Raw genomic sequence first — 23275 nt, forward strand, 5'->3', positions numbered from 1 at the left:
CTGGTTTTAACAAGGCTAACTACTATGGTACTAGATGAAACAATATACAATTATCTTAGCCCGATATAACAATACCTATGTCATCAAAGTAAATTAGTTCAAGGTCAAGATAAACATTATGCTATTAATATTATTGGTGTCAATATTACTTGTAAATTTTTACATTATATCATGCATACACGTACTGAATTAAAACAATAACAAAATGAATAAAAAAGATTTTATTAATTTGAAATAAAACTTATTGCCACGATTAAAAAAAAACAAAAAAACAAAACTGTCAGTTTAGTTATTGAAAAAATACGCTTAACTGACTTCATTGACACTTTTAATATTTAATAGACACAAAATTGTGTTGCTTGAAAACAATGTGCATTACTATAAAAATAACATATCATATTTTAGTTGTTCTAACAAATATTTTTAGCATTCAAAATTTGACTGAAGTCGCGATTTGTTTGCGCGGAATAAAAAACTTTGTCTTGTATTTTTGAATACACATATCAAGCGTACACAGTTAAATAATTAATTATAACTGCCAATTGCAATTTAGAACATGGACACGTTAATTGCAATTAACGCGTCTACTCTCAATTATCCGATAAAACTGAAACCGTATGTCCGGTGATAACCATATTGAATTGAAAATATCATAAATTAATCATCGATATAATATATCGACCTCTAATCGATTGATACATTTACATTTAGCATATCTTTGAATTAAATACACTTGTGCCAGACATGATTGGTATCATCAGATGAGCAGCAGTATAAATGTTATACATCGAATTTATCAGGCATCATATAAGTATTGCTGATATAAGTGAAACATTGAACGGGTTGTTCACGTAACACAATCAAATATCTACATTACAATGGATGGTTACTTTTGCAGTCACTTTCCTCACCATTTACAAGGAGCAATGGTGGGTGCTAACGAAACAAACATGATTTCTCAATCCTCTAGCAATGTTGGGACAATGGGTGGTCGGTTTCACCCGTATTTAGGTAGACGTCCACGTGGACAGTTCAGCGCTGATGAGGTCTTACATCAAAGCGGGTCCAGAAGCTATTACCAACCGAAAGCGTGCGCATCTTCAGCGACGTATCAACATCAACAGACGATAGGTACAGCGTTTGCAATAATGCCAACGGCACGCGAAACACACGATGATTTGAGCCAGTATATATCAGGGAATATTTCACAACTTTCAACATTGAAGACATTGCAGGATGTTTGTGGTCTAGGGTTAGCGACCGCAAGTTATGCGAATGCTGCTTGGTTGAATGGAAATGTATTATCATCAACAACTCAAGGGTCCGTAAAACGCACATTTGAAAGCCAGAATGAAGTTGAGGGAGCTATTTTTGATCACCCCTTCTACAACCGGCGACGTCGTGCAGCCGCGCCTGAAGAAGGCATGACTCGAACACGTGACAAGTACCGGGTTGTATACACGGAAAAGCAGAGAAAGGGACTGGGACAGGCCTACGAGGAAAACAAGTTTATCACCATGGAAACCAGAACAAATCTCTCTAAGGAGCTTGATCTATCGGACAGACAGGTAAATAAAGTGTCAAACTTGTTAATACAAAACACCTTCAACTGTTTTTATACATACGGTACAGCTTTTAATAAGTGAACTCGTTTCTTTACAAAATAATTATGTTTGTGTTATTATTGCCATTTTCAGATCAAAATCTGGTTTCAAAACAGAAGAGCAAAGGAACGCAGGGATTTGAAGCGATCGTCTGTTGCTGAAAGCTCCACGTCCGACTCCGATCAGAGCAACTCTTCCGACAGCGCATCAGTGACGTCATCGTGTCGATTTGGCGGCAACGAATCTGAAATACGAAACGAACCGTTCCAATCAAACTCTATGGACTTTCAACCGGATCAATTCTCTGGATATCATTATGTACCGACACTATTTGATTCTCAGCAAGTTACTACATGTAGATGGGGCAATACGTTTGAACAAGGTCCTCGAAATCTCGATAGTTCTCCTCTCGGGACCAACACATATGAAGACTTTTCTACACCGAGGTTATGAAAATGTAATATGTGCACTGAAGATGTGTTGTATGTTTTGTGCTCGCATTGATGTCATTTCATGTTGTAATGTTGTGTTTGTACTCGTATATGGGCATTGTGTCGTTAGTAATATTGTATTATAAGGCTGAATAAATGTGCATGTTTAAATACATTTTAATATATGCTGTATTAAATATAAACTGAACATGTGTGTCGCTTACATTTCACGATTAAACACGTTCTTAAATACAAACAGCTACTTAATGCAAAGGGAACACACGTTATGCACAATAAGCAAAATGTGACAATTATAATTTAATAATATTAATAATGGGTTTAAATGGATTTAAATCAGTTAAGATAACAAAATAATACATATATAATTTACTTAAATTTTTTTCATTGTTCAGCTGTGCAAGTTTACTGTTTATTAATATAGCATGAGACATGTACCGTGGTTTCTGTAATATTAACGAACGCTCAGGAATGCTTGTTTTTAGGTTTTTGACTAGCTCGCATATTATTTAAAGCCTGGAATTACACAGTTTCTTAAACTAAAAACGTTGTACAATACATAACATGATAACAAAATATTCATTCAAATTTATGTAATTTTGAATACGGCATTTCTTATAACCGCCGTCTTGGAATTTCATCATCTATGTTCGTCCCGAGAAGAGAAATATTGAGATTTTAAAGCGGGTATATACGATTTAGTCAAATATTTATGAATTTATATAAACTGTGTAAAAAACTTATTATATATATATTTCAATATAAATTAAAATAAAAGTTAAGAAGAACATGTGTCGAAAAATGCGAAATAAGCCAGATATTTAATTCTGAAATTGAAAACGGCTGTACAGCCGAATTCGCCAGCATGTATACCATACATGTACGATGTGCATCTAAACTTAGTTTAACGGTTTATTTGAAATTCTTCAACGATATCTATTCATACGACACACGAACACTATCTCCGATCCTAATACAAAGACGAATGCTTCGGTTATTGTAGGAAAATATGTACGTCACTATCGGCTCGGGGCGCTAATTTGTCTTTGCTGCATTTTATGAAATTCGGCTTTAATGTATAATTTTTCTGGCCTATTTTGTGTTATTGTAACATATTTTATCAATATATTACAATTAAACACATATAAAAAAATCGTATATACCCGCTTTAATGTCAAGTAATTAAATAATACAATTAATGAATTCATGTTAAAAAAAATAAAAAATAAAATAAATAATAATAATAACATCAATAATAATAATAATAACAAGAAATTCAGTGAAACTGATGGATGCTCCCCGATGATGCGCTTTGTCAATGTATGTGTTAATAACCACCTAAAAAGATCTAATATTAGCCTCGGTGACCTTGACCTTGACCCCAGTGACCTCAATCCTCATCAAAAGGTAGAGGTCCATGCAAGGTACCTACGTGGCAAATATGAAAGAGATCGGTAAAGAATTGAAGGAGCTATGAGAAACGGTAACAAAAGTGTGACGGAAAAAGTATATTATTAGCCTCGGTGACCTTAACCTTGACCCCAGTGACCTCAAACCTCATCAAAAGGTAGAGGTCCATGCAAGGTACCTACATGCCAAATATGAAAGAGATCGGCAAAGTATTGAAGGTGCTATGAGAAACGGTATCAAAAGTGTGACGGAAGGAAGTAAGGAACTACAAACTGGCAACTATATGCTCCCCGAAATATTTCGGGGAGCATAATAATAATAATAAGCACACATACTTTGATAATTTCATTAACAAACTGGTTTCATAACAGAAAAGTATACGAACCAAAAGATTCGATATAAAAGTCATCTGCAGAAGAAGATTATCGAGCTACTCCGATAATCGCCGCTACTTCTGATCTCGATGCTTCAGAGTCATAATCGTGTATGTTTAACTGGATCGAAATTGAAATTCAGGAACTTACGTTCCAGTACGTCCGATTTCGATAAATACAATCTTCAATGGCATAAACATAGACAAATGCTTTTGATATACACTTCTAATAAAACAGTTTGATTCTTATCCAATTTTTTCCGCCGTGTTATAATAATGCGTAAAGGCCAAGACTACACCTCTCCTCTCTGATCAACCATTGATTTAGACTTTCAACATGGTATATGGTTATTAGACATTCATATTTTAATGTTTGGGGTCTTGTGTGCACAGTAAGGGTTTTGAAAGATTGCATAATAAGGTCGCCGTGGTGTAGTGGATAGGGAGTAGAGTACTACGACTAGAGTGACGACGACTACGACGGACGACGACGAACGACGACGACGACGAACGACTACGACGACGACGACGACGACGACGACTACGACGACGACGACGACGACGACGACGACGACGACTACGACTACGACGACTACTACGACGACGACGACTACGACGACTACGACGACTACGACGACGACGACTACGACGACGGCGACGACGACTACGACGATACTACGACGACTACGACGACGACTACTACGACGACGACTACGACGACTACGACTACGACGACGACTACGACTACTACTACGACGACGACTGCTACGACGACGACGACGACTACGACGACGACGACGACGACGACGACTACGACTACGACGACGACGACGAAGACGACTACGACTACGACGACGACGACGACGACTACGACTAGACGACGACGACGACGACTACTACTACTACGACTACGACGACGACTACGACGACGACGACTACGACGACGACGACTACGACGACGACGACGACGACGACGACGACGACGACGACGACGACGACGACTACGACGACGACTACGACTACGACGACTACGACTACGACGACGACGACGACGACGACGACGACTACGACTACGACGACTACGACGACTACGACGACGACGACTACTACACACAACTACTACGACGACGACTACGACGACGACGACTACTACGACTACGACGACGACGACGACGACTACGACGACTACTAATACGACTACTACTACTACTACGACTACTACTACGACTACTACGACGACTACTACGACGACTACTACGACTACTACTACTACTACTACTACTACGACTACTACTCTACGACTACTACTACTACTACTACTACTACGACTACTACTACTACTACTACGACTACTACGACTACTACTACTACTACTACTACTACTACTACTACTACTACTACTACTACTACTACTTCTACTACTACTACTACTACTACTACTACTACTACTACTACTACTACTACTACTACTACTACTACTACTACTACTACTACTACTACTACTACTACTACTACTACTACTACTACCATGATTTTCTTTCGTATTTTACTTGCGCACTTGTATTTTGCTTTCTTAAGACAAATGTTATCTTGACCATGTAAAATATAGCTTTACAAAATCGCGCTTTCGTCACGAATATATGCAATGTAAATAACAAAACAGGGAAAGACCACCAATAATGTTGTTAGAAATTTAGGTCCTACCCTTTTTTCAAAACAGTTGTAATTCTATGTTTGTTCTGTAGTTGTGTAACTATTTTGGAAATAAAATATGTTTAAATAAAAAAAAAGAAGACGCATAGAATCAGTATATCTAGTAAAACAAGATATACTGCTATTGTACTAGATGAGACAACACTAAAATTATTCCAATATAACAATATATAAACCATCATATTAAACTAGTTCAATGTACTAATGAAGGCGTCGCGTCGCTATCACTACATATTATATAAATACATATTTGGTATTTTAACATTATACAACACATGAATGTACCGAATTAAAACAATTCCATTATGATAATAAACAGTTAATTTATTTACATTGCTATTTATACGTATTGCCATTATTTAATAAATACAAATTCCAGTTAATTATTTAAAAAGTCCTTTTTTAATAACATTATACAACACATGAATGCACTGAATTAAACATGAATGCACTGAATTAAAACAATACAATTATGCTAATAAACAAACAGTGTATTTATTTAAATTGCTATTTATACTAAGTGCAATTATTTTATAACAAAAACAGTCCGGTTAATAATTTAAAAAATCCTCTTTTAATAGCCTAATCGACAAAAACACCTTAATATGTCAACAACAATACAATGCACGAAATACGTGATGCTTGAATATATTAATATACAAACATATTTTAGTTGTTCTATCAATATTTAAGTATTTAATATTAATTATGTGACTGAAGTCGCGATTTGTTGCGTAAAATTGTATTTTTGAATACACAAAACTAGCTTTCACAATTGAATTATTAATTATTTCTGTCCGATTGCAATAATGCACATAGTCACGTCTATTGCAATTAACGCGTCTTTTCTCAATTATCCGATAAAACTAAAACCGTATGTCCGGTGATTACCGAAATGAATTGCAACAATCATAATAAATTAATCGTCGATATGATATATCGACCTCTAATTGATGTGAAACATCCACATTTAGCATATCTTATAATTTAAAAACACTTGTGCCAGACGTGATTGGTATCATCAGATGAGCAGCAGTATAAATGTTGAACATCGAAAATAACAGGCATCATACAAGTATTGCTTATGTAATACATAACTGCTTCTTTAACTGAAACGGTAAAAAGTGTACATTACAATGGATGGTTACTTTTGCATTCAGTTTCCACACCATTTGCAAGATGCTTTAGGGTGCACTAACAATACTACTATGTTTTCTCAACCCCCTAGCAGTGTGCGGACAACTGGTGGTCGGTTTCATCCGTATTTAGGGAGAAGCAATTATTTTCAGGGATATTTCTCCTCTGCTGAAGCCTCGAATCAAGGCGGATCCCTAAGCTGTTACCAGCCTAATGCGTGCGCATATCCAGCAAAATATCAACAACAACAGCCCACGACAGATGAAGCGTTTTCAACAATGAAAACGTCACGCGAAACAGACTTTGGTTTGAATCAGCATATGGCAGGGGATATTTCACAACTTTCAACATTGAAGACATTGCAGGATGTTTGTGCTCTAGGGATAGCGACCGCAAGTTTGGCGAATGCTGCTCGGTTGAATGGAAATGTATTATCATCTACAATTCAAGGGTCCGTAAAACGCACATTTGAAAACCAGAATGAAATTGAGGGAGCTATTTTTTATCACCCCTTCTACAACCGGCGACGTCGTGCAGCCGCGCCTGAAGAAGGCATGACTCGAACACGTGACAAGTACCGGGTTGTGTACACGGAAAAGCAGAGAAAGGGACTGGAACAGGCCTATGAGGAAAACAAGTTTATCACCATGGAAACCAGAACAAAACTCTCTAAGGAGATTGATCTATCGGACAGACAGGTAAATAAAGTGTTAAACGCGTTGATACAAAAACACCTTCAAGTGTTTTTTATACATACGGTACAGCTTTTAATAAATAAACTCGGTTGTTTACAAAATAATCATATTTGTGTATTCATTGACATTTTCAGATCAAAATCTGGTTTCAAAACAGAAGAGCAAAGGAACGCAGGGATTCGAAGCGGTCGTCTGCTGAAGACAGCTCCACGTCCGACTCCGATCAGAGCAACTCTTCCGGTTTCATCGACAGCGCATCAGTGACGTCATCGTGTCGATTTGGCGGCAACGAGTCTGAAATACGAAACGAACCGTTCCAATGTCGATACCAATCAAACTCTATGGACTTTCACCCAGTTCGATTGTCTGGATATCAACAGTTGCCGACAATATTTGATTCTGAGCATTTAAATTCTTGTAGATTAAGCAATTCGTTTGAACAAGGGGGTCCTCGAAATCTCGACACTTCACCTCTCGAGGCCAACACTTTTGTAGACTTTCTAGCACAGAGGTTATGAATATTTCATATATGCACGCAATTGGTTTGGGTTTCGCATTTAACTTATTAAAAATCATGTTTTAAAGTCGTGTTATGTATGAATATTTTGTCGTTATTTGAAGTACCAGTTTTTACCCATACTAAACCAAAGCGACACTGTCCTAGTAGATTGATACTTCTGATAGACATATGGGAAAATGGTTCCAAATGACGCGAATTATTTAAAACCTATTTGTTATATATGTTCCATTTGCATTTAGGTGTTGTAATACAGATGTATTATAAGAAAATTTGGTTATGACATAATACATGTAATAATATAAACATATACCTTCTAGTAAATTGTAGTACTTAACTGTGATTCTTGTAGCTTAATGAACTTGCATGATTGAAAACGCACTATATCATGCGACTTTATTGCCGATAAACATTCGAACATTTGAGCGAAACCCCAAACATCAAAAGTCGCCCATGAGGATTGCGTAAAAGTATTATGTAAGATATTTATTATGAATTTCGTCTTCATTATTTGAGATTACTTAAAATGAAACACTTTAATACAAAATCAACAATAAAGTTAGTTACAGACTTTCATAGAACATGCACTGACACGCCCTACAAAGTGTACCTTAAACATAAATTGTTCCTGATTCACTTAATTATTATTCATGCAGCATATACCTATTAAAATGATACATACAATAAAACACATAAAATCCATGTTACACTCACGTGCTTGTAAATAGTAAAAATAAAACATCGCGCATTACTTCAGGCACAATATGAGTTAATCTATGGACGTTGATAGAGTGCTTATATCGAGTGTATATCTCATCGTGTTTATAATATGTATATATGTTTTCATTATTTATTGATATTTTTTATGCATAATCAGTTAAAGATATAATAACCATATCCACCGCGCTGATGCCAATTTGCCAGAAAATGTGTTCCTGTTGATACATTGGCTAATAACCATTCGAAAATGTGACTATTTTAATAAAACATTTTGCATTTATCGTCTGATAACGAATACAAACGCTTTTGATAACATAGAGCACCATAGACTGAAAACGTTTTTCGACGGAATATGGCCCAAACAAAATTTGAGCGAGCATGGAAAATACATACAAATTAGTTGTATACCATTTTCGTGATAATCAAAGGCGAGCACAAAGCGGGGGACGAGACAATGGTCAAAATTTACTCAGCAATTGTGCTAAACGCATTCAAATGTAAAACTATATTACAAATGTTCATTGTCATACACTGTCGCCCATTAATGTTCATTGTCATACACTGTCGCCCATTAATGTTCATTGTCATACACTGTCGCCCATTAATGTTCATTGTCATACACCGTCGCCCATTATAGTCCACTTATTTACCATAACTTGTGTAAGTAATTGTTACCACCCTACTTCTAACTGTGTAACGAACAATAAACAGTTTATTAAAACAAACAACTTTGCAAGAAGTAGAAAGGAACCTGTGCGATGAAAAATGAACCATAGGGCGCAATACAAGTAAACAAATGTTTAAACTTCATTTTAGTATACTTCGATGCGGCAAAGTCGACTTACAACTGCCCCATTTGTTGTCACCTTAAAAGACATATGATGAAACCCCTCACATGAGTACGCATACAATAATTATATCTGATATAAAAATGCGTTAAGTTCTATCGTCACACAATTATCAATGATCACGGCATCTACGAAAGATATACCATACACTCAATGATCAAGGCATCTAAGTAAGATATACCATATACTCATATTTTAAAACTAGGTCAAGCTTAAGATATCTTATTTTCAAAATTAGTAATATTATCCATATTTTTTTTAATTTTACATGTGATACTTACATATTCGACGTAACAAAAATAAATGATTAATTTAGCTTATGAAACGTGTAATTCTCTATAGTGTTTAACAAATGACAATTATCACCCACTAAATAATAAAAGCGCTTTTGCTAACTTAATGAAATATAATGATACCATTCTAACAAAACACAATATAGAAATATTCATCTTTTTCATAAGAATAACATACATATTTGCCAAACAATGTCTCTCGCTTGATTTCGGTATAATTATAAAATAATAATAAAAGTTTTTATTTGTATTGTTAATATATAATTTGAGTGAAGTCGTGATTAACTTTAAGAAATTATAATGCATGCCCTTGCATCTCTGAATACACAAAACGCGATCACACTATTTAGTAATTAATAAGCAGCGCTTATTGCAATTTAGAACATGGACATGTTTATTGCAATTTACAAGTCTTGACTCAATAATCCGATCAAACTAAAACTGCATGTCCGGTGAAGCGCAAATCATAAATTAATCTTCGATATATTGTGAATCGACTTCTAATCGATTTTAACCATTTAAATTAACCTGAAAATTAAAACAAATGTTCTAGACTTGATCTTTATCATAAGATGAGTACCTGTATAAATGTTTCTCTGCGAGCTATTCAGGCGTAATACAATGATTGCTTATGCAAAGATACAACCTTAACATAAGACGCATTATCAAAATTCAATATTTTTAAAACAATATGAAAAAATATTTTTACGGACAGTTTCCACACCGTATACATGAAACAATGGCGTGTACATATACCACGAATGCATTTCCTCAGTTGAATAGCAGTGCCAATACGTCGGGTCTTCGATTTCACCCGTATCTGTGTAAGACAAATTATCCACGGGGACCTTCTTCTGAAGGCCGTGGTGTATCCGAATCCGGCAATTATTACCATCCGAATGTGTGCGCAAACGCAGGAACGTATCAACAAAAACTGCAGACGACGTCGCGCGGCAGTCCCCGAGGAAGGCATGACACGAACACGTGACAAGTACAGGGTTGTATACACAGACAGGCAGAGGAAGGGACTGGAACAGGCTTACGAGGAGAACAAGTTTATCACTATGGAAATAAGAAGTAAACTGTCCAAGGAGTTGGATCTGTCTGATAGACAGGTAAATAATATTATTGAACAGTTAATAAAATTGAATAATTTCAAGTTGTATTATAATGTTAATTTCTTATCTAAAGTTTAAAATCTACTTTGTTTAATACATGATGTTGCGTAATGGTCAAGTAGTTATAACCACCGATACATTGTTATTTGTAGATAAAAATCTGGTTTCAAAACAGAAGAGCAAAGGAACGCAGGGATTCGATGCGGTTCTCAAATACAGAAAACCCCACGTCCGACTCAGGTCACAGCACTTCTTCCGAATGTGACGACATAACCTCTGTGACGTCATCGTGTCGATTTGTTGGATTGGAAATTGAGATTTCGAATGACAAGTTCCAAACAGATCAATGCCAAGCAAATTCAATGAACATTAAGACAGACCAATTCCGTGGATATAACGCAGCACCAGTATTGTGTGATTCTGAGCCATGTCCTTCCTCGGGTTGGAACAATGCGGTTGGCCATGGCGGTCTTAAACAAGCTGACACATCTCCCCTCGGAGCAGTCATTAACCTAGATTTTCCAACATGGAGGCTTTGATGAATTAATGAATACACGGTTCATGTTCTATGTTTGAAGTGATAGGTTTTGAAACCATCCACTAAATGAAATGTGTGTTTACAAATATCACTCCTTTTGTTGAAACAAAAATTGTTTTGTTTGGCGGAATGAATTCACATTGTTTAATACGAACATTATATGATGCAATTATATTAAAAGTATTTTTTTTCAAATAACTAGTATGTATTGTTCTTAAGAAATGTTATACAACCAATTTATTAATAAAACAGCATTGTGTTTCGGAAATGTAATTTCACAGAGCATAACGTAATTTAATTGTCACTTTAAAGGGGCCTTTTCACAGATTTTGGCATGTTTTGAAGTTATTCATTAAATGCTTTCTATTGATAAATGTAAACATTTAATCGTAAAAGCTGCAGTAAAAAATAAAGAATACAATTTAAAAAAAGGAAAAAACTTTGCCTGGAGCAGGTTTCGAACCAGTGACCCCTGACGTCCTGCCGAGGTCCTGAAGTAAAAACGCTTTTACTCTCTCGGCTATTCTGCCAAGTATACATATGTGGGGTATTTTAATCATTATTAAAGCAATCTTCGTAGTGTCACAAAATTTAAGGACAACAGAACTCTCCAAATTATTCAATCGTTTCGCGTTGCAACGCTTTATAATTTTAAGGTTTTAAAATCTTCAAAAGATGCATATGATGGCTATATTAGACCATGGCAAATGTTCAGTAATACTGTTTCCTCACAAATATCATAACTAAAACGAAAATTTGCGAATCTGAAACAACTTTTTTCAATTTTGTCAATTTACCAAAACGTGAAAAGATCCCTTTAAATGCAGATGTTAGAGGCGCGAAACATATATAAGCAGACGTAAAACCATTCAAACGTGGACAAAATGCATTTCGTGCTCAGGTGATGTATTATGTGGTCAATACAACCGACTTTTAAACGAAAATTACTTGAAAAATCACATTTTGAATTAGTTAACGATCTTAGTCGGAACATTAATACGAAGCATATTTTCATTTTAACATAAATTTTGACACTTTTTACAACTTTACTTTACATTCATCATTTCGTAATAAAACGATTTATTGTTAGATTTCAGTCATAATGTCGTTTTATTGTGTAAGGAGTATCGAAAGAAAACGAGTATGATGAAAAGATTGACTTCAGCTGTAAAATTAAGCGGAATATGGTGCAAAGTTACAATAAAAAGCATCCGTTACACCATGTTCACTATTATCAATAGTGTGATAACTAACGTATATATTTGTTTGAGTTCTTCTTTCATGTTTCGGAAAATTTTAATATAAATATTAATTTTAACACGGTTTTTGTATTTTAAAATTTGTGAGGCCCTTCATGCATGAGTCAGCATATATTAGGACCCGGAGTGTGTCGCAGCACTCCTACCTAAGTTGCTTGCTAGCATCACGAATGTTTCGACGACTTTTAAATTTTGTTGCAATTTCCACATATTTTTATGAAATATTTTCAAGTTTGCTGTGGTGTTTTGCTGTGGGTTTAAACTGGAGTGTCCTGAGGAATTCTTTCGGGTTGGTGACCATCAATCAAACTCGTATGTGCGGTTAACGGGGATTAAACCCTTCTCGCCTATGTGAGAAGCGCGTGTAACAAACCACAGGGCTAATCAGACTGCCATTTTAACACTGGTCCATTCTTGAAATATACGATTTTCAGTTTCAGTAAGGAGATGTTACAAATAAGTAGCTGGTTTGAAAGCAGGATTAACCTTCTTTGATATTCGAATTTTTCGAAAACTTAAATTTAAACATGCATACTTAACTATTAGAGTAATATTCAGCAGCAAAATTAACATGGGCACTTAAATAACTTTTTTTCACACCGTTCAACAGCTAGGCATGTGAGAGGAATGTTTGACCTTTGTAGCTTTCTTTTAGAAACATCCAATTATATTTAAGAATAAATAAATAACTTAGAATCAAGAAAAAAATTGACACTTCAGTTTAAATTTATACTGGCTATTCAATACTGTTAATGCACTTAAAGGTTCTTAACGTTATGTTATTTAAAATGTTCACACATGTGAGTTAAGAACAAATCTGTTTTACAATATTCGTCGACCTTTTTAGACTTATAACAATTCTTGATTGGTGCGACACATCATTTGAAACGTCTGGACCCGGAGAATCGCTAGTATACAATATAGTGTTAAAACGTGCACAATTGCGATTACGAAAAACAACAACACTTGAAATAAATATTCGCTTGCCAAGTAAACAAAACGGTTCGCAAAACCTGAGTCATAATTGTTTGTTTAAACTAAACGAACACGGACGGTCGAAGATTAAAATTAAGGCCAAAGTCTGAATTTATGATAAGTAATAGTATCCATTACCCTCTGACGGCATCCATTTATATACGACAATCTCTAATAAAGTTTGTATTCGAGCGAGATCTAATGAACGAATAATCCTGATTTTAATTTGAATAAAAGTATAATGTGCTCATGATTTTAATTAATAGACTTAATATATGTTGAACATTATAGGTAATTTCCACGTAACAGAAGATTGCACTTTATTGTTGTTGGCGCTCGGTTGCAAACTTTTGTTGCATGTCCTATATTGAAATCAAATAAACTAAAACAGGTCGAGCCAAGGTCGTCATATCATCATTTCAATATAAAAATAGTATTCTCCATAAGAGTTTTCGATTTCGTGGTATCATGCATTTCTAGTAAATAAACAAACCTGAAAATTAGTTATAAGCCCAATGGAATGGACAGTTTATTTAATTGTAACGCAAATAAAATTAAACACATGATATTGAACCACTTAAGAAAGAAGAAAGCCGCTTTTGATAACTCATTGTAGCATGCTCTTACAAGGGAGGCAACTCGTGATGTGACAAGTCGGCAGTAAACAAAAAGTTGCACTTTATTATCTTGCTTAACATGGGTCTAAATAACGTTAAACCCTTTACCACTTAGATACGTGTTTTGACGCATTTGAAGTCCGTCAAAATAGTTACATTTAATTAAATGCCTTTCTTACTAGATTCAAGTTTTAAAAGGCTTCATTTCAAACCCTTAGATACTGATGAGCAGATAACAGCAAAAAACCAGAACAGCCCGCGAGAACCTTTAATTATCAGTCTGTTAAATTAAATGTAACTCGAGTAACTCGTAATCTGTTTAGGTTTAATGCTGGTTGCAAAAGCCATTTTCGCTTTGCTTCTTATGGGGAAAAAGGTTAAACGCTCTATTCTAATTGGATTTTTTAAACAGTCCGAAATCACCAATTACAGAAAGTCGAGATATTTATCTTTCAGAACATTCAATGCCATGCCGCATGCACGAAATTTAGACAATAAAAATCGTAAACCAAAAAGTTTGTTATGTTATTTTTTTGCGGTTATAGACAGTGTTCCTGGCTGAAATAAATAAAATATTACATTTAAATCATTCACGTTACAGTATTCAACATGAAAGTGGTAGAATATTTGTGGAAAACATAAGAATTTTGATTCAAACTTCTGCTACAATTTAACGAGTACTTACGGAGATTACCCATTGTACAGTTGTATCACCAGACATACTCCAATAGACAAAATATCTTCCATGTTTCAAGTTTATCAGCCTGCAGATTTGTTCATACGACACAAAGACGCTTATTTTGTTTCACGGATCATTTCGTAATGTTCAAACAAGTAAAATAGTATAAGTCACAAAGCAATAAGATTGCATATTATTTTATTAAAATGATATTATGAATTGAGCTGAAAAAATTAACAGGTCAAAAGAGTTAGTTAAAATGTTGTTAATGACCAATTATCTGCAACGCATCTTGCTACCAGTTGTTTATAAAAATATACATATTATATTCGATATTTTACGTGACTGGTGAGTCCTATTAGTCGAAATGATCCGTAAAACAAAACAGTGTCTTTGTGTCGTATGAACGAATCTGCATATAAATTCAATTTAGAATCACATTGTAAATCGAATAATTCCTGTCGTCAGTTGTCAACACGAAAGTACGGTTGATATTCAAGAGGATTATATTTCTTTTTGCGGGATATTTTTTCAATATGTTGATGTTGCATTAACGAATGTACGTGTAAATGAAGTGAAAACACCAAAAATAAACAACGGTTGCGATAGACACCCATAAACTGTTAGATGCACATAATATCACTTAAACATTAGTTCATTTTTGCTGTTGCAGAATTTATATATGTCGTGCATTAAAGGGGCCTTTTCACAGATTTTGGCATGTTTTGAAGTTTGTCATTAAATGATTTATATTGATAAATGTAAACATTAAATTTTAAAATTTCCAGTAAAAAAATTAAAAATAACATTTAAAAAGGAAAAAAAGTAGCCCGCAGCAGGGCTTGAACCAGTGACCCCCGGATTCCTGAAGTAAAAACGCAATAGCCAACTGAGCTATCCAGCCAAGCATACATAAGATGCGTATTGTATACCTTATAAAAGCAATCTTCGAAGTTTCACAAATTTAAACGACAACAACAGAACTCTCCAAATTATTCAATCGTTTCGCGTTGCAACGCTTTATAATTTTTAGGTTTTTAAATCGTCAAAAGATGCATATAATGGCTATATTAGACAATGGCAAATGTTTAGTAATACTGTTTCCTCACAAATATCATAACTAAATCGAAAAATTTGCGAATCTGAAACAATTTTTCTTTCAATTTTGTCAATTTACCAAACCGTGAAAAGATCCCTTTAATTTATGACATCAATCTTAACTTGTTATATCTAATTTAAATCTAAATATCATAAATTATATTGTGTGTCACATGTTTTTCATTAAATTAAACTTTGCATTTATTCGGCTACTGCCGTTTGCATATTTTTGCTACTGACGTTTGCCATTCCTAAACGTACTACTGACGTTTGCCATTTTTGTTTTCACTCTTTAAACGTTTATTTAATATCTGGTAGATATTTTTGTTTGTTTATGCATAGACATATGTAAAATATGTTCATCAGGTAAAGCATAGACAGTTCTGTGATCGTTAATTTTCGAGAACACTGACTCTTTGTAATTTTACTACTGACGTTTGCTTCTTAAATGGAAATTTGCGCCGACGTGTTCTCGAAAACCAGAGCAACACACAAAACGCGTGATATACCGATCGAAAGCTATATGCATGCCATATTGCCTGCACTAGGTCGTATGAAAGTCAGAGGATGATCAGCAAAGATATTGGAAAAAAACCTACCTTGCGCGGCTGTTTGTTGTCATAAAATGACTACTCACGCTGACTTTTGTGGTCACGTGACAGTTTTTGTTCATTCACAGTGGTTAATATTCTTATGTTTTCTTAGAAAATTCTACAGTGAAATTACTGTATACCAATACGCAAATGAATAACAAGCAATATAACATTCATTTTGGCGAGGAACACTGTATATAAATGGTTATTAATATGCCTTTAGGCTCAACTTGAGTGCATAAATATTGAAAAAAATCTTGAATTACTTGATTTCAGTTTATCCTTCCATTCGATAGTTTATTCGATTCCTATAGCCCGGCCACTCAATTATTGTAATCCCCTTGTTGCCAAAAAAATTCGTAAAAAATTGATTTTCAAAGAAATCACTTGATACAAAAAGAAAATGTCTTCTTTAATCTTACATACTATTCCATCAAGTATTTTACATTTATTATTTATTTTTGAACAAATCATTTGTTCATGCTACTTCATGAGACATAATGATACCACCCTCACATCGCACAATATAGCAATATTCATCTGTCTCCAAATGGCAATAACGTACATATTTATACCCAGAGTCTTTACTATAAAACAATCATTTCAGTTGTATTCGTATTGTCATATGTTACATTATAAATTCGACTGAATTCATGATTTATGTTGCGAACTCAAATGCTTACACATGGTTATGTGAATACACAAAAGTAGATCACACCATTAAGTATTACATAAGTGTGGCTAATTGCAATTTAGAACAAGGACGGGTTTATTGCAATTTAAAAGTCTTCTAACAATTATCAAATCAAACTAAAACTGCATGTCCGGTGCAGAGCCAATCAAACTAAAACATGTCATAATTTAATAATCGATATAATACGTTATCCATTTTTAATCGATTGAACGATTTAAAATTAACTTGCGAAATTTAAAAACAATGTTCTAGACTTGATCATTATCATAGATGAGCACCTGTATAAATTTCTTCTGCGAGAGACACATTCATCATAAAAGTATTGCTCATGCAAATAACATATAATCTCTAAATCAAGAAGAACAGTCATAAATTGATATTTTAATCAATATGGAAAGTTACTTGTACAGACAATTTCCACACCATTTGCAAGGGCTTTTGGCGTGCACTTCTAATACAAATGCATTCCCTCAACCGTATAGCAGTGCGGACACAACTAGTGGGACCCGATATCACCCGTATATGTATACATCCAATTATTCAAGGGGACACTTATCCTCTAATGGCTCGGATCCATACGGATTCGGAAGCTGTTTCCAGCTTACTGCATCAGTACATTCAGGGACGAATAAGAATCAGCAAACCATGTCGGATGATGTGTTTTCAAGACTGTCTCTGTCACGTGAAGATTTAAGCCAGTATTTCGCCTCGGACATTTCCCAACTGTCAACGCTAAAGACACTACAAGATGTGTGTGGTCTAGGGGTGGCAAGCACGTGTTTTCAACAATGCTGCTTGGTTGTCCGGAAATGCCACACCAAAGTTAACCCAAACGTCTGTAAAGCAATCTACATGTTCTGAAATTAACGGCGGCAATGTTGATCACCCCTTCTACAAACAGACGACGTCGCGCGACATCCTCAGAAGAAGGCTTGACTCGAACACGTGACAAGTATAGGGTCGTATACACAGACAAACAGAGGAAGGGATTGGAAAAGGCGTACGAGGAGAACAAGTTTATCACTATGGAAACCAGAAACAAACTGTCAAAGGAGCTGGATCTATCGGACAGACAGGTAACTACAACGTTACATTCGTAAATTAATTACTTTAATATCAATACTTCACTTTTACTCAAACATGTTATAATGCCGTAATGACAAATACATAATGTTTAATCTGTATCTTGTTGTTTTTAGATCAAAATCTGGTTTCAAAACAGAAGAGCAAAGGAACGAAGAGATTTGAAGCGGTCCTCTGATGCAGAAAGCTCAACGTCTGACTCCGATCACAGCAATTCTTCCGATTTCATCGACAGCGCTTCAATGACGCCATCGTGTCGATTTGGCGGGAATAAGAATGAATACACGAAAAATACGTTGCCCATCGCCCACTATCACAATGAAACCGGTACCAACACCACAACAGACCCATTCTTTGGATATCAAACTGTACCATCATTTATTGATTCTCAGCCTATGTTTTGCAGCTATTCTTCAAGTCATGGCGATCTTCATTATGTCGACCACACGCCTCTCGACATATATTCGTCTTTCCAACAGGGAGATTATGAGACGCTATTTTAACCACGTTTAATACTTTTCTGCTTAATGTAATGTTATTTCAAGAGTGTCATAACATAATGTGTATTAATGCACGTCATGCTTCTGTTTGTCGGAGACACTTTTAGTTTTAAATGAATGCCATTATGTGTTGCCTTACATAAAATATAAACCTACTAATAATATATGAGATAATGGAAAATATGTCTTATTGTTGTTTATAAAACAAAGTTTACACCATGAGTCGGTAAGGACATCTACATAGATAACGTTTTGTATTTCTACTTCGTCGAAACATAACGTGAAATATATGCTATTTTATTTCACTTAACATTTATTTATCATGTTCAAAACATGTTAATAGGTTCATGTAACAGAGCAATACATAATTGCATGTTTATGTTATGATATAAGTCGTAATGATGATTATTTATCGGGTATATTTAATATCATTAAAAACCTGACAACAGCAACGTTTTTTCAAGCTGTCGCAATGTCAACGATGTGGCTTATGTCGTTCATGTTATAGAATAATGGTGGTATATATTAAATTAAACTCGCGCAAATATATCCTCAGTTCAACTATTACCATATTACTTAAGCTTTGCTTTTACAAAGTGTCCGTTTTGGTACGAAATGTATAAAATCGTATATAAAGTGCCATGTCAAAGTTTGCTATCTTGTCGATTTCATTAAACATGTCTTTTTTATGTACAAAAATAATATTATTTATTATTATTATTTACAACAGATAATAAATATTCATAGCGTAACAAAGACCGAATCGTATGGACACCATTGGATATATAAATGAATCAGCTTTGAAGCGTCGCTGCAAATCTTCTTATCGCATGTTTCACCATATGTATGGATTGAGTGTTAAAACGTCATTATCTTTCACACGTTTAAGATTATGTTTTGAAGTTTTTTTTCAATAAGCCTTGTCGTTGACTGATAATTGCGTGTAGTTATTTAAGATAAATGACTTCGTCGCAGGAAAATAATGTCTTGTCAGTAAACGGTGTTTACATAGTTTTAGCTTTTTTCTTAAATTAGATTGTTTGTCGTAAATAAAAGGCGTGGTTCTGGTATCGTGGCTTATTCAGCAATACAGATCTTGCGAGTTTGCGTTCTGTCGCCAACATCATAACACACCCGAGCGACAAATATACGCACCGATGCGACTATTAACACATAGTCGTTCTTTGGTTGTCACTGGATTCGAAATGTATTGTTTAGCACAAACATAATGCAAACAGTTCACACATAGAGGACTATTAGGACTATGCACAAGCTATAAATGCCCACTGTGACCTTTAACCTTTAAGCAATCAACATGGTGATGCACGTACAACCAAATGCAATAAGAGGGAATGGCAGAAACAAGCTAAGAACCTATTGTCAATTCAAGAATGAATATTGTACAGAAGAGTATTGTAAGATGATATTACCATATAGACATCGTTCTGCTTTTGCTAAATTTAGATGTGGGGTAGCCCCAATTATGTTGGAAATTGGGCGTTATGCTAATGTGCCTGTTGAAAATAGATTCTGCCCTAATTGTACAACTTGTGTTGAATCAGAACTCATGTTATGCTATACTGTCCACTTTATTCTGATATCAGGACCTCTCTTTTGAAAAATGTCATACCATTACTGATTTTAACTCTATGTCAGATATAGAAAAGATGGTAGTTTTATTCTCCAACAAATTATTGATAAGAGATACTGCCAAAGCCTGCTATAATATTTTAATGACCAGAAATGCTTATTTGTATAGATAGGTTACACATTCTATATGGCATTTTAGTTTTTAGATTTTATCAATTATTTGTAGATAACATAAACAAACTACATTTTTGGTACAATAAGGGAATAGGACCTTTGATTGTTGCTTTAAATTATTCCAACATGACACTCTGGAAGTAAATATCTTAACTAATACTTTTAAATTCTACACACAGGTTTCATGAGATTATTTTTATATTGAAACTATCAAAGGTCTCAATATTCCTACTTATGCAATATTGTTTTATTGTTTATAATCCATGTTTTATAATTTTAACATATTTGGTTAACTTTTAAACTGATGCATATTAATTGTGTTCTTGACTACTGTTATGTCCTCTTATAAATCCATTATATGATTGGCACTGTAATTGATATGAATACTTTATTGTTGTATATACTTGTACAGTGATGAGACAGAAAGAAAGATAGAATACAATCTTTCTTGTGCATAAATATAAATAGGTGCCAATTAAAAAATCAAAGTACTGACAGTACTGGTGGGACGATGCTTTTGAAGAGGATTGATATAAAAGCATCTATTTCAGTTTATCTACATCACACCACAATTGTGTATGTGGGAACGAAAATTGGGTACGAAAAAAGATTTGGTTACGAAAAACAAAATTTGGGTGGAAAGAAAATCGGTACGAAACAAAATTTGGGTACGAGCGAAAATGTGGGTACGAAAAAAAATTGGTTACCAACAAAATTGGGTACGAAAAATGTAGGGTACGAAAAAAAGGGGGTACGGGGAAGCAGTACCCGTGGGGAACTTGATCCATTCAGCGAAACTGGAAGGCGGGTTACATTCTCGACCAAATATAACAAGAAATATCACAAAAAAGATATTCGACGAGTATTTTCTGTACCATCTTTAAAAAAAAGTTCTGTTACAGTAAAACGTTTGTGGGTTATAACATTACGTTTCAGCATATAAATTCAAAACTTGACATGCACTTTAATTACACCATGCTCTTTAATTTCACATGTATAGCATACCAAACTTTATATTTCGTTGTTTCCTTCCTAAGTTAATGATGCTATGTGTACGGACGTGATTTCACATGCCCATGTGCATGAACATATAATTTTTCTCTTTTGATTATTGTTTTTTTTTCTATAATTAAATAAGCTTAGGCATGTTTGTTCGTTAAGTACGGCAATAATTTCATGATGATTCCTGAAAGAAGGCATGAGCACATAGTCGTAAGAGCACTTGAATACGTGAGTTTGCCCATGAACACATGGTAAGGTTAACTAAATCTCCGCGATATGACCTAATATGTGTTTAAAACAACAAACAATATCCAACAACGAATGAATTATTTGAAAAGTTATTAAATATGCAAAATGAAACGAATGCATAAGGGCGAGTTTCACAGATGTACATATCTTATTTAAATGCGCCGCACACAATAATCTCGACATGGCATGTGGGCATCCGATGCATGTTAAGGCACACGTGTGCAAACGTGACGAAGACTGCTGTCCCTATCAAAATGATAACGCGCCGGTAGTGCTATCGACATAAAACCACCATACGACGCCTCGGTGTTCAGTGTTACTTTGAGCGTGCACAATGGAAATGTTGGCGCTTCATTATGCCCTCTCTGTAGGGTTTGGCTTTTCATATTACGAATGTATTTGCTTAAGAAAGGCATGAGTTACAGTCGAAATATGATGATCTTGAAATTGGGACGGTTTTGACGAATATTGAACACCGCTTCAATACCCTGGAGAGTGAAATGCGTGCGCTACGAGCAGCTATCGACACAAAAGATGTCAAAATAAAGACTTTGGAAGAAACACTATCTCGTACAAAAGCGTTTGCAGAAACACTGAAAAATGATTTTGACGAGAGTAAGCGTTTACTTCAAGGAGGTACACGTGACGATGGGATTATTAATCAACGTCATGTTCGGGCAAACATTTCAATTGCAGATCTTAAAGGCGGATTCATGAAAGGATACATGCAGAACAATCACGTACCAAAAGAACTACATCAACCAACATCGCATTTTCGGCGTATCTGAGTCACGACATGCAAAATGTGGCAAAAAATGTCGTCATAAAATGCGACAGAACATATTGAATGATCAAATGCCTACAATCCTATCACTGGAATATTCTCGGCACCGTGGCGCGAGTCTATCTGTTCTCTTTCTCCGCGGACACCTACACAGATGCCTTTATGCTTGTTTAAACGATGTGTTACTAACACTCTAAAAATAGTATGATATACATAATGACGATGGTGTTTTTGTATTACTTAAAAAAGGAAAATAAACGGATGACAATTATCACCTGGCGGAAGATCGCTTTAGATGACTTAATTGAATATAATGACACCGCTCTCACAAACACACTAAAGCAATATCATTTTTTATAATATAATATTGTTCCCACTATGCCTGTCACTTGATAACACAATTATTCAGAGCATTGGCAGTTTGTATTGTAATATGTTTCATACATTTTGAATTAAGCCGTAATTTATTTTGCGAAATAAATGTACGAAATGTATTTCTGAGTACAAAAGTAGATCACACCAATAAGTAATTAAGAAGAATTGCAAATTGCAAAGCAGATCAT

At 34.8% G+C, this 23275-nt stretch overlaps 5 protein-coding genes across 7 annotated transcripts in view; all 5 read left to right on the forward strand.

Moving 5' to 3' along the window:
• LOC127880183 (magnesium transporter NIPA2-like) overlaps positions 1 to 23275 on the forward strand; it is a 266381-nt gene that overhangs the window by 118287 nt on the left and 124819 nt on the right. The window lies entirely within an intron of this gene.
• Positions 1 to 23275, forward strand: part of LOC127880185 (magnesium transporter NIPA2-like) — a 247351-nt gene that overhangs the window by 99257 nt on the left and 124819 nt on the right. The window lies entirely within an intron of this gene.
• The window catches only part of LOC127880190 (magnesium transporter NIPA2-like), a 263454-nt gene that overhangs the window by 82117 nt on the left and 158062 nt on the right, over positions 1 to 23275 (forward strand). The gene's annotated exons all lie outside the window — the stretch shown is intronic.
• Positions 895 to 2187, forward strand: LOC127880196 (homeobox protein Hox-B13a-like). Its single transcript, XM_052427474.1, has 2 exons — positions 895 to 1568; positions 1698 to 2187. The coding sequence occupies exons 1-2, from the start codon at positions 927 to 929 to the stop codon at positions 2055 to 2057; spliced, it is 1002 nt and encodes a 333-aa protein (XP_052283434.1). The 5' UTR covers positions 895 to 926; the 3' UTR covers positions 2058 to 2187.
• On the forward strand, positions 7241 to 18916 carry LOC127878603 (LIM/homeobox protein Lhx4-like). The gene is made up of 6 exons (XM_052425127.1): positions 7241 to 7384; positions 7516 to 7673; positions 10700 to 10874; positions 12907 to 13025; positions 18232 to 18406; positions 18530 to 18916. Exons 1-6 carry the CDS (start codon positions 7241 to 7243, stop codon positions 18914 to 18916), a joined length of 1158 nt encoding a protein of 385 aa, XP_052281087.1.

Source organism: Dreissena polymorpha, chromosome 4, assembly GCF_020536995.1.
Source record: "Dreissena polymorpha isolate Duluth1 chromosome 4, UMN_Dpol_1.0, whole genome shotgun sequence".
Lineage (NCBI taxonomy): Eukaryota > Metazoa > Mollusca > Bivalvia > Myida > Dreissenidae > Dreissena > Dreissena polymorpha.

Bases quoted from the DNA above. Each gene is read 5' to 3' on its own strand.
- LOC127880196 (XM_052427474.1), top strand. From the start codon at position 927: ATGGTGGGTGCTAACGAAACAAACATGATTTCTCAATCCTCTAGCAAT. The intron at 1,569-1,697 runs GTAAATAAAGTG...TGCCATTTTCAG, and splicing joins TTGATCTATCGGACAGACAG to ATCAAAATCTGGTTTCAAAA.
- LOC127878603 (XM_052425127.1), top strand. From the start codon at position 7,241: ATGACTCGAACACGTGACAAGTACCGGGTTGTGTACACGGAAAAGCAG. The intron at 10,875-12,906 runs GTAAATAATATT...AATATTTTCAAG, and splicing joins TGGATCTGTCTGATAGACAG to TTTGCTGTGGTGTTTTGCTG. The intron at 13,026-18,231 runs GTGAGAAGCGCG...TTCTACAAACAG, and splicing joins ATTAAACCCTTCTCGCCTAT to ACGACGTCGCGCGACATCCT.